The following is a 12,628-nucleotide window of genomic DNA, read 5'->3' as shown; positions in this document are numbered from 1 at the left end:
GGCTCCTGACCTCCCACTGCTGCCACCCTGCTGACTCCCGGCCATGCTAGTGACTTGCTGGCTCCATCGCTGCTTCACGGGCATGCTGCCACCCTCTTCTCCCGATGGGGATGAAGCCCCTAATTCACCCGGCTCCCAAGTGCGATCAGTTACATCATTATCATCGAGTACTGTCTGCACATCACTGATGTCCTTCTCAATGGTTTCTGGGTCAGGAGCCTGACCACTCGCAACACAAAAATTGCCAATAGCTATTAATGGGGCAGAGAAAAATGCAGATTGCACAAAGAAGGTATCCGTATCTGAAAATTGGATAAGGTTGTGTGCATGTAGCCTAAATTATATTTTATGTGAACAAGGAGTTTATTGTGAACAGTTTATTTATTGTTTTTATGTTGGTTCGATGATTAAATTGACATTTTAAAGGGGGTCTTTCAACAGGAAATTCAGACACAATGGAATGTAGGGCTAGCTCAGCTGTATGTAATGATGCCTTTTGTTGCTTCATCCTGGAGAAATAGTACTTTTAATCCTTCGTCATTGTCAGGGCCTTGACTATGCAGGGACCTAGCCCTATCAATCAAGAAGGAGAGAGAGGGGCTGGCAGAGGAAGGTGGAGGAGCTAGGGTGCACAGGGTGGCTTGAGCCCACCATCGGTACACTTAACTGCTCATTTGGATATTAATTAAAAGTACATTTCTCCAGAATAAAGCAAGGGATAGATAAGAGAACGATATTATTACATTTAGCTGAGCTAGCCCTACAAGACAGAGTGCCAGGTTTACCAGAATTCCCTGGTGACAGACTCCCTTTAAATATGTCAGAATTTGAAGGCGAGGATAAAAGTTTCCTGAGAATGTCATTACGATCTCAGTCTTTACTTACAGATGAAGAGAAAACTCCAAAGTTCTGGAATGATAAAATGGCTTCTGTGATTAAGAAAGCTGAAAAATTGAAACAAGTTAACCACAGGGCCAGGAATTTAATTCTCTTCCTGGGAGATGGTAAGATTACTATGACTTGATTAAACATTGACTCTTTCCTTTTAGAGGACTCTGAGATTTTCCATTTTTGCATTTTCGTTTTTCACTCCCCACCTTCCCATAGCCCTAACTTTTTTTTTTTCCCGTTCACATTGCCTTATGAGGGCTTATGAGTTGTACTTTCTAATGGAGCCATTTACGGTTGCATACCATGTAGTGGGAAGAGGAAAAAATTTCAAATGGGGTAGGATTGAGAAAAATGTAATTCTGACAAAGGTTTTTATAATTTTTTTTTACACCTTACACTATGCGGTAAAATTGACCTGCTATCTTCATTCTCCAGGTCAGTACAGTTACGTTCCGTGCTTCCGTTCCACATCTCCGGATTTTTGCACCCATTCAAGTTAATAGGTCCGCATCCGTGATGCGGAATGCAACACGGCCGGGGTCCCGTGTATTACGGACCCGCCGTATGCAAGCCGCAATATGGCCATGGGGGGGCACATGGTCGTGCGCAAGAGGCCCAATATTGTTATATTTTAATTGTATGGGCATTGTCGCACGCAGCTATGCCCATGATGTTTTTTTTTTTATTGGTTAAGTATTTTTATTTTAAGGAAAAGGGGGGAGATTTAAACATATATATATATTTTTTATATTTATAAAACCTTTTTTTTTACTTTTTTTAACCCCTTAAGGACCAGCCCTATTTCACCTTAAGGACCAGGCCATTTTTTGCAAATCTGACCAGTGTCACTTTAAGTGCTGATAACTTTAAAACGCTTTGACTTATCCAGGCCATTCTGAGATTGTTTTTTCGTCACCTATTGTACTTCATGACACTGGTAAATGAAGTCAAAAAATTCATTTTTATTTATAAAAAAATAACCAAATTTACCAATTTTTTTTTTAAATTGCAAATTTCCAAGTTTCAATTTCTCTACTTCTATAATACATAGCAATACCTCCAAAAATAGTTATTACTTTACATTCCCCATATGTCTACTTCATGTTTGGATCATTTTGGGAATGATATTTTTTTTTTTGGGGATGTTACAAGGCTTAGAAGTTTAGAAGCAAATCTTGAAATTTTATAGAAATTTTCAAAAACCCAATTTTTAGGGACCAGTTCAGGTCTGAAGTCAGTTTGCGAGGCTTACATAATAGAAACCACCCAAAAATGACCACATTCTATAAACTACACCCCTCAAGATATTCAAAACAGATTTTACAAACTTTGTTAACCCTTTAGGTGTTCAACAAGAATTAATGGAAAATAGAGATCCAATTTCAAAATTTCACTTTTTTGGCAGATTTTCCATTTTAATAATTTTTTTCCAGTTACAAAGCAAGGGTTAACAGCCAAACCAAACTCAATTTTTATGGCCCTGATTCTGTAGTTTACAGAAACACCCCATATGTGGTCGTAAACAGCTGTACAGGCACACAGCAGGGTGCAGAAGGAAAGGAATGCCATACGGTTTTTGTAAGGCAGATTTTGCTGGACTGTTTTTTTTTTACACCATGTCCCATTTGAAGCCCCCCTGATGCACCCCTAGTGTAGAAACTCCAAAAAAGTGGCCACATTTTAGAAACTACGGGATAGGGTGGCAGTATTGTTGGTACTTCAGTTGTTCAGTTTTTTCTGCGCGGGTGCAATGCGTTTTGATGCGTTTTTCACGAGCGTGATAAAAAACTGAAGATTTACAAACAACATCTCTTAGCAACCATCAGTGAAAAGCGCATTGCATCCGCGGATGCAATGCGTTTTTCACTTAAGTCCCATTCACTTCTATGGGGCCAGGGCTGCGTGAAAAACGCAGAATATAGAACATGCTGCGTTTTTCACGCAATACAGAACTAATGCGTGAAAAAATGCTCATGTACGCAGACCCATTGAAATGAATGGGTCAGGATTCAGTGCGGGTGCTATGCGTTCACGTCACGCATTGCACCCGCGCGGAAAACTCACTTGTGTGAAAGGGGCCTTCATTTTCAACAGTGCTGCCACCTAGCTGCCTGTATTGGTATATTCATATAATAGACTCTGAAGCCTGCTTGAGGCTTCTGTCTATTAGATCAATGTAAGGCCTCTTTCAGACGGGCATTGCGGGAAAAGGTGCGGGTGCGTTACGGGAACACCCGCGATTTTTCCGCGCGAGTGCAAAACATTGTAATGCATTTTGCACTCGCGTGAGAAAAATCATGCATGTTTGGTACCCAAACCCGAACTTCTTCACAGAAGTTCGGGCTTGGGATCGGTGTTCTGTAGATTGTATTATTTTCCCTTATAACATGGTTATAAGGGAAAATAATAGCATTCTGAATACAGAATGCATAGTAAAATAGCACTGGAGGGGTTAAAAATAAAATAAAAAATAATTTAACTCACCTTAATCCACTTGCTGGCGCTGCCGGCATCTCGTCTGTCTCCTTCTTTGCTGAACAGGACCTGTGGTGAGCATTCATTCCAGGATCTGTGGTGACGTCACTCCGGTCATCACATGATCCATCACATGACCCATCACCATGGCAGCGCCAGCAAGTGGATTAAGGTGAGTTAAATTATTTATATATTTTTTAACCCCTCCAGCGCTATTTTACTATGCATTCTGTATTCAGAATGCTATTATTTTCACTTATAACGATGTTATAAGGGAAAATAATAATGATCGGGTCTCCATCCCGATCATCTCCTAGCAACCATGCGTGAAAATCGCACTGCATCCGCACTTGCTTGCGGATGCTTGCGATTTTCACGCAACCCCTTGAAAAACACAGAATATAGAGCATGCTGCGATTTTCATGCAACGCACAAGTGATGCGTGAAAATCACGGCTCATGTGAACAGCCCCATAGAAATTAATGGGTCGGTATTCAGTGCGGGTGCAATGCGTTCAACTCACGCATCGCATCCGCGCGGAATACTCGCCCGTGTGAAAGGGGCCTTACAGGTTCCACAATCTCAGCCGGGGAATGCTGTTACCGGAGCAGAAGCACGTCTTATGGCTGATCGCATACATGTGCCGCGGGTGTCTGCTATTTAAAATTTCAGAAACCTGGCGGCTATGGTACCCACTGCACGGGCGTGTGGGCGCCATGTTTAGAGACTGGACTTCTGAAGGGTGTAAGGGATCGTCTCTTATCCGGGGCTCATTCTCACAGACTTCGCCACGGACACCAGGTTGAAGTCCAAACGATGCTTTTATTTTTAAGCACATCAACACAAAAACAGTAACCAAAACATAAATCCTCAGCCGTCTGGCCACTGACTAAACTGTTTTTTTTCCCTCTCTATCGGGATCTGGGTCTACCACCCAGCTCCCCAAAACACATCACAGTGCTTACCCCCACAAAGAGGGTTCCGGCTCCCACAGGCCTTGACACAGCCTGCTCCTTTCCAGACTGGGAGAGCCCCGATTGAGGCGCTAAGCCCAGATTTATTCGAGCTCCTCAGCTGGCTGCTAATTAACCTCATTACCAGCCTAGCTGCTGCAGACAGTGGGATAAACCTATTTTCCCAGGCTTTCTTGCTCTCACCCAGCTTGCTCTGGGTGAGATACACCATTTGAATGGCCTTCCTATGGCCTTCTGGCAGCTCACGGGATGAGCTTGATAATGATATCAAGAAATGTGGCATGTGTAATATACTACAGTGCTTGGCTATTTCTGTCGATCCTATAGAGAGTGAATGGAGCAGTCACAGTCCGACCCCGATTAATCAGATATTTATCCCCTATCCTGGGAACAGGATATATACGTTTGTATTGTGGGAAAACCTCTTTAATAGGAGATAATTCCCCTATGGCGTTCGTATATACTAATTAACCCCTTGCTGACGTCAGTATTATTTAGTTTGTTATTAATTAAACTTCATAAGTCATTATTTAAATTTAAATAGAAATCAAAAACCACTAGGAACATACCATATTATTGTGTTTTATTTCTCTCTGAACAGGCATGGGGATTCCCACAGTTACAGCAACACGAATATTAAGTGGTCAGCTTGAAGGGAAGCTGGGGGAGGAGAATGAACTGACAATGGATACTTTTCCTTACGTCGGCTTATCCAAGGTTTTCTAGTGCCAATGTTAATTTAAAATTATATTATTATCATCTGAATTCATTTTATATGCACATCATGTAGATAATTACATTTAGTTGGTAAATTTAAGTGAAACCATTGTCACTAGTATAACTTTAGTTAAAGGCCTCTTGCACACGACCGTGTGTCCTCCATGGCCGTATTGGGGCCCGCATACGGCGGGTCCGCAATACACGGGACACTGGCCGCGTGCAATCTTCATTAAGGATGCGGACCCATTCACTTGAATGGGTCCACAAATCCAGAGATGTGGTGCGGAACAGAACGGAACAGAACCACTACAGAGTGCTCTCGTGGGGTTCCATTCCGTGCTTCCGTTCCGCAAAAAGATAGAACTTGTCCTATCTTTTTGCGGAACAGTCGGTGCCCGTGCATTGCGGACCGCAATTTCCGGCCTGCAGCACGGGCACAGGCAGCACACGTTCGTGTGCAAGAGGCCAAAGGCTATGTACACCTTTAGGAGCAATTTATTTTTATTAATGCATTATACAAATTATGAGCTAAAAATCATTTTTTCAATTTGTCTTTATTAACAATATGGAATCCCTTTTTCTGTACAGAGCTGACATGCTCTACTAGCTGCCTGTGGATTTTTTTGTCCTTGCCATCATCTGAGGAGAAGACGGACTTCTTATCTCTGCTCTCTGACATTATAAACACTCATAGCTCAGTTCTTATCTTACAGATAAGAATGTGGAATAAGTGTTTATGACCTCTCAGTAGTTTAGAAATTAGGGTAATTAGATGACAATGAAAGTGAAAGTACCAGTCACACAGTTAGGCCTCTTTCACACTACGTTTTTTTCCCCGTTTATTGGCTGGTTTTTGTGTTCCGTATACGGAACTATTCATTTCAATGGTTCCGCAAAAAACACGGAATGTACTCTGTTTGCATTCAGTTTCTGTATTTCCGTTTTTCCGTTCCGTTGAAAGATAGAACATGTCCTATTATTGCCCGCAAATCATGTTCTGTGGCTCCATTCAAGTCAATGGGTCAGCAAAAAAAACTGAACACATACGGAAATGGATCTGTATATCTTCCGTATCCATTCCATTTTTGCGGAACAATCTATTGAAAATGTTATGCCCAGCCCAATTTTTTCCATTTAATTACTGTATACTGTATATGCCATACGAAAAACGGAAAAGAAACGGAAACAAAAAATGAAACAACGGATCCGTGAAAAACAGACTGCAAAACACTGAAAAAGCCATACGGTCGTGTGAAAGAGGCCTTAGGGTACTTTCACACTTGCGTTTTTCTTTTCCGGCATAGAGTTCCGTCCTAGGGGCTCTATACCGGAAAAGAACTGATCAGTTTTATCTCCATGTATTCTGAATGGAGCGCAATCCGTTCAGGATGCATCAGGATGTCTTCAGTTCAGTCTTTTTGACTTTTCTGGACGGAGATAATACCGCAGCATGCTGCGGTTTTATCTCCGTCCAAAATTCTGGATCAGTTGCCAGAATGCCGTTTCTGGCCTTAATTATATATTGAAATGTATTAGTGCCGGACCCGGTATTAAAAATACCTTTAATGCTGGATCCATCCTTCTGCTCTGCGCATGCACAGACCTTTAAAAATGTGAAAAAGAAACGGATCCGTTTGTCCGCATGACAAACAAACAGACGGATCCGTTCGTGCAATTCATTTGTTAGACGGATCCGCATCCGGAATCCATCTACAAATGCTGTCCGTTTGCATGCAGATTGCCGGATCCGGCAGGCAAATAATTGACTCCAAAGGTATACATCGCCTTTAAGCGTCTGTTGCCATAATAACCATAAGAACTATGCCTCCAGAGCAACATGAGTAGAGTAGAGTTAAACCGCATTTAGGGTGGTTTCATGCATACCTTTTTTTGAAAAAAAAATTACAGTTTTTGTTGCAGTTTTTTATGCGCCAAAACCAGAATAAATTCAAAAAGGAATGGGAACTATGAATGAAGGACTTATACGTTCTCATCCTGATTGATCCACTCCTTGCTTTGCATAAAAAAAAAAAAAAAAAGACAAATGAACAAAAACAGCCATGGTGTTTTTTCCCAAAAAAGTCATGTGTGAAACCACCTTTTGGCTACTTTCACACATGTATCAAAGAAATCGGACAGGCTGTTTCGGCAGAGAAAAGCTTGCTGGAGTTCTCCAGATCCAGCATAGCTTGATAGCACCACATGCCCCCTGGATCCCATTGAATAAAATGCAATGTGGTGGGATCCGGGCTCTCCCCAGCATATCAGCTGAGGTTCGGCTAGACAAAAATTGCTGCATGCAATGTTTTTTGTCCGGCAGGCATGCAGAATGGACACACTGCCTGAGAAAGGGCATGCCCCCGAGCTGCCTGCCTGTAAATTAATCTAGCAGAACAGCTGGAGCAATGGATGTGGAGGTCTTTGGATCTATGTGAGGCACAGAGCTGGGGGTATCTACAAACAGTATTCCTAGTGTTATGTAATGCATCGAATACTATGTTATGTATTGCACCAGTATAGTCTGTATGGATGGCAAACTCAGGGTTAATCACCCTGGCTCAACCCTTGTAGGAGGCTAGATTTGGGCTGGCCCCACCCTTAACGTTTAGGGTCCATTCACACGTCCGTTAGTGTTTTGCAGATCTGCAAAACACAGACACCGGCAATGTGCGATCCGCAATTTGCGAACCGCACATCGCCAACACTATAATAGAAAATGCCTTTTCTGGTCCGCAATTGCGGACAAGAATAGGACATTCTCTATTTTTTTCGGGTACAGAATTGGGATCCCGGAAATGCGGATCCGCATCCGTTCCAGCCCCATTGAAAGTGAATGGGTCCGCACGGAACGGATGCGGACCCAAATTACGGACGTGTGAATGGACCCTAAGAGAGAGTCTAAACTGAAGTTTCAGAAGGAAAGGAAACAAAGTCCTTGAACTGGGCCACAAGTTCCACAGACTGACAGATCTCTGTAAGATCTACATAAAGAGACAGAAAGAAAAAGAGAGATAAAAGAAGAACTTGGAATCTTACCGAGTCAGTAAGGTAATCTGTTAGGACACCCTTTACCCTTGGACACATCCTGGCCAGATGTTCCATCAAGACCCTGTATCCAGTGGACATTATAGCCACCATTGCCAGAGTAATATTGCCTGCCATATATTCCTTTGAGAGAGACTTTAGGAAGCTAGAAAGGGAAGAGGGCCTAACTATCATTGCCATTACCCATATGCTACTATCTGGGAGTGACTTGCACCCTGAAGAGTTGGAACTGTGTTTTCTATGGTTGGATGTACTACTTCTCCTATTTTGCACTATAGCAAAGAAAAACATTTATTCTTCTAACTCTGGCCTGATTTCCTGTTTCCTATGCCATGCACTGGCCATTGTACCCCACATTCCCTGCCTTGCACCCATCCAAACATCTAAGGCCCCTTTAACATGGGCGAGGTGAGCGCATTGCACCCACACTGAATCCGGACCCATTCACTCCAATGAGGCTATGCACATCAGCTGTGATTTTCACGCATCACTTGTGCGTTGAGTGAAAATCGCAGCTCTATATTGTGCGTTTTTCACGCAACGCAGGCCCCATAGAAGTGAATGGAGCTGTGTGAAAATCGCAAGCATCCGCAAGCAAGTGCGGATGCGGTGCGATTTTCACGCATGGTTGCTAGGAGACGATTGGGATGGGGACCAGATCTTTATTATTTTCCCTTATGACATAGTTATAAGGGAAAATACTAGCATTCTTAATACAGAATGCAAAGTAAATTAGGGATGGAGGAGTTAAAAAATAAAAATAAATGATTAAACTCACCTTATCCACTTGTTCGCGCAGCCCGGCTTCTCTTCTTTCTTCTTCTTTGAGGACCTGGGAGGAAAAGGACCTTTGGTGACGTCACCAAAGGTCCTTTTCCTCTCAGGTCCTCAAAAAAGAAGAAAGAAGACAAGCCGGGCTGCGCGAACAAGTGGATAAGGTGAGTTGTTGTTTTTTTAACTCCCCCATCCCTAATTTACTGTATTAAGAATGGTATTATTTTCCCTTATAACCATGTTATAAGGGAAAACAATAAAATCTACACAACACCTAACCTGAACTTCTGTGAAGAAGTCTGGGTTCGGATACCAAGCATGCCGATTTTTCTCACGCACGTGCAAAACGCACTTTGCACTCGCGCGGAAAAATTGCGCATTTTCCCGCAACGCACCCGCATTTGTCCGGCCCTCACACGGGACGCCCGTGTTAACCACCTCCCGACCGCCTAACACACGGATGCGTCCGGAAGGTGGTTGATTCATTCCTCCTGGACGCATCCGTGCGTCATCTCGCGAGACGCGAGATTTCCTGTGAACGCGCGCACACAGGCGCGCGCGTTCACAGGATCGGAAGGTAAGAGAGTGGATCTCCAGCCTGCCAGCGGCGATCGTTCGCTGGCAGGCTGGAGATGCGATTTTTTTAACCCCTAACAGGTATATTAGACGCTGTTTTGATAACAGCGTCTAATATACCTGCTACCTGGTCCTCTGGTGGTCCCTTTTGTTTGGATCGACCACCAGAGGACACAGGTAGCTCAGTAATAAGTAGCACCAAGCACCACACTACACTACACCCCCCGTCACTTATTAACCCCTTATTAACCCCTGATCACCCCTGATCACCCCATATAGACTCCCTGATCACCCCCCTGTCATTGATCACCCCCCTGTCATTGATCACCCCCCTGTCATTGATCACCCCCCTGTAAGGCTCCATTCAGACGTCCGTATGATTTTTACGGATCCACTGATACATGGATCGGATCCGCAAAACGCATACGGACATCTGAATGCAGCCTTACAGGGGGGAGATCAATGACGGGGGTGATCACCCCATATAGACTCCCTGATCACCCCCCTGTCATTGATCACCCCCCTGTAAGGCTGCATTCAGATGTCCGTATGAGTTTTACAGATCCACTGATACATGGATCGGATCCGCAAAACGCATACGGACATCTGAATGCAGCCTTACAGGGGAGTGATCAATGACGGGGGTGATCACCCCATATAGACTCCCTGATCACCCCCCTGTCATTGATCACCCCCCTGTCATTGATCACCCCCCTGTCATTGATCACCCCCCTGTAAGGCTGCATTCAGATGTCCGTATGATTTTTTACGGATCCACTGATACATGGATCGGATCCGCAAAACGCATACGGACATCTGAATGGAGCCTTATAAGGGGGTGATCAATGACAGGGGGGTGATCACCCCATATAGACTCCCTGATCACCCCCCTGTCATTGATCACCCCCCTGTCATTGATCACCCCCCTGTCATTGATCACCCCCCTGTAAGGCTGCATTCAGATGTCCGTATGATTTTTACGGATCCACTGATACATGGATCGGATCCGCAAAACACATACGGACATCTGAATGGACCCTTATAAGGGGGTGATCAATGACAGGGGGGTGATCACCCCATATAGACTCCCTGATCCCCCCCCTGTCATTGATCACCCCCCTGTCATTGATCACCCCCCTGTAAGGCTGCATTCAGACATTTTTTTGGCCCAAGTTAGCGGAAATAATTTTTTTTTTTCTTACAAAGTCTCATAGTCCACTAACTTGTGTCAAAAAATAAAATCTCACATGAACTCACCATACCCCTCACGGAATCCAAATGCGTAAAAATTTTTAGACATTTATATTCCAGACTTCTTCTCACGCTTTAGGGCCCCTAGAATGCCAGGGCAGTATAGATACCCCACATGTGACCCCATTTCGGAAAGATGACACCCCAAGGTATTCCGTGAGGGGCATATTGAGTCCATGAAAGATTGAAATTTTTGTCCCAAGTTAGCGGAAAGGGAGACTTTGTGAGAAAAAAAAAAATAATCAATTTTCGCTAACTTGTGCCAAAAAAAATAATTTCTATGAACTCGCCATGCCCCTCATTGAATACCTTGGGGTGTCTTCTTTCCAAAATGGGGTCACTTGTGGGGTAGTTATACTGCCCTGGCATTCTAGGGGCCCTAATGTGTGAGAAGTAGTTTGAAATCAAAATGTGTAAAAAATGCCCTGTGAAATCCGAAAGGTGCTCTTTGGAATGTGGGCCCCTTTGCCCACCTAGGCTGCAAAAAATTGTCATTTTACATATACCCATGCTGGGTGAGATAAATATCTCGGTCAAATGGCAACTTTGTATAAAAAAAATGGGGAAAGTTGTCTTTTGCCAAGATATTTCTCTCACCCAGCATGGGTATATGTAAAAAGACACCCCAAAACCCATTGCCCCACTTCTCCTGAGTACGGGGATACCAGATGTGTGACACTTTTTTGCAGCCTAGGTGGGCAAAGGGGCCCACATTCCAAAGAGCACCTTTCGGATTTCACCGGCCATTTTTTACAGATTTTGATTTCAAACCACTTCTTGGCAAAAGACAACTTTTCCCATTTTTTTTATACAAAGTTGGCATTTGACCGAGATATTTATCTCACCGAGCATGGGTATATGTAAAATGACACCCCAAAACACATTGCCCAACTTTTCCTGAGTACGGGGATACCAGATGTGTGATACTTTTTTGCAGCCTAGGTGGGCAAAGGGGCCCACATTCCAAAGAGCACCTTTCGGATTTCACCGGCCATTTTTTACAGATTTTGATTTCAAACCACTTCTCACGCATTCGGCCCCTAAAATGCCAGGGCAGTATAACTACCCCACAAGTGACCCCATTTTGGAAAGAAGACACCCCAAGGTATTTCGTGATGGGCATAGTGAGTTCATGGAAGTTTTTATTTTTTGTCACAAGTTAGTGAAATATGAGACTTTGTAAGGAAAAAATAAATAAAAAAAATCATCATTTTCCGCTAACTTTTGACAAAAAATAAAAAAGTCTAGGAACTCGCCATGCCCCTCACGGAATACCTTGGGGTGTCTTCTTTCCAAAATGGGGTCACTTGTGGGGTAGTTATACTGCCCTGGCATTTTAGGGGCCGAATGCGTGAGAAGTGGTTTGAAATCAAAATCTGTAAAAAATAGAAACATAGAAACATAGAATGTGTCGGCAGATAAGAACCATTTGGCCCATCTAGTCTGCCAAATATATATGAATACTATGGATAGCCCCTGGCCCTATCTTATATGAAGGATAGCCATATGCCTATCCTATGCACGCTTAAACCCCTTCACTGTATTTGCAGCTACCACTTCTGCAGGAAGGCTATTCCATGCATCCACTACTCTCTCAGTAAAGTAATACTTCCTTATATTACTTTTAAACCTTTGCCCCTCTAATTTAAAACTGTGTCCTCTTGTGGTAGTTTTTCTTCTTTTAAATATGCTCTCCTCCTTTACCGAGTTGATTCCCTTTATGTATTTAAAAGTTTCTATCATATCCCCTCTGTCTCTTCTTTCTTCCAAGCTATACATGTTAAGGTCCTTTAACCTTTCCTGGTAAGTTTTATCCTGCAATCCATGTACTAGATTAGTAGCTCTTCTCTGAACTCTCTCTAGAGTATCTATATCCTTCTGGAGATATGGCCTCCAGTACTGCGCACAATACTCCAAGTGAG

General features: G+C 43.3%; 1 protein-coding gene across 1 annotated transcript in view; it reads left to right on the top strand.

Moving 5' to 3' along the window:
• Nucleotides 1–817: 817 nt before the first annotated feature.
• Nucleotides 818–12,628, top strand: part of LOC120999141 (intestinal-type alkaline phosphatase-like) — a 94,990-nt gene continuing 83,179 nt past the window's right edge. The window contains exons 1-2 of the mRNA XM_040430014.1: nt 818–1,004; nt 4,942–5,057. Coding sequence (XP_040285948.1) covers nt 818–1,004; nt 4,942–5,057 — 303 coding nt within the window. The remainder of the gene's footprint in view (nt 1,005–4,941; nt 5,058–12,628) is intronic.

This window comes from Bufo bufo, chromosome 4 (genome assembly GCF_905171765.1).
Source record: "Bufo bufo chromosome 4, aBufBuf1.1, whole genome shotgun sequence".
Classification (NCBI taxonomy): domain Eukaryota; kingdom Metazoa; phylum Chordata; class Amphibia; order Anura; family Bufonidae; genus Bufo; species Bufo bufo.
This window is presented reverse-complemented; position numbering and strand designations above follow the sequence as displayed.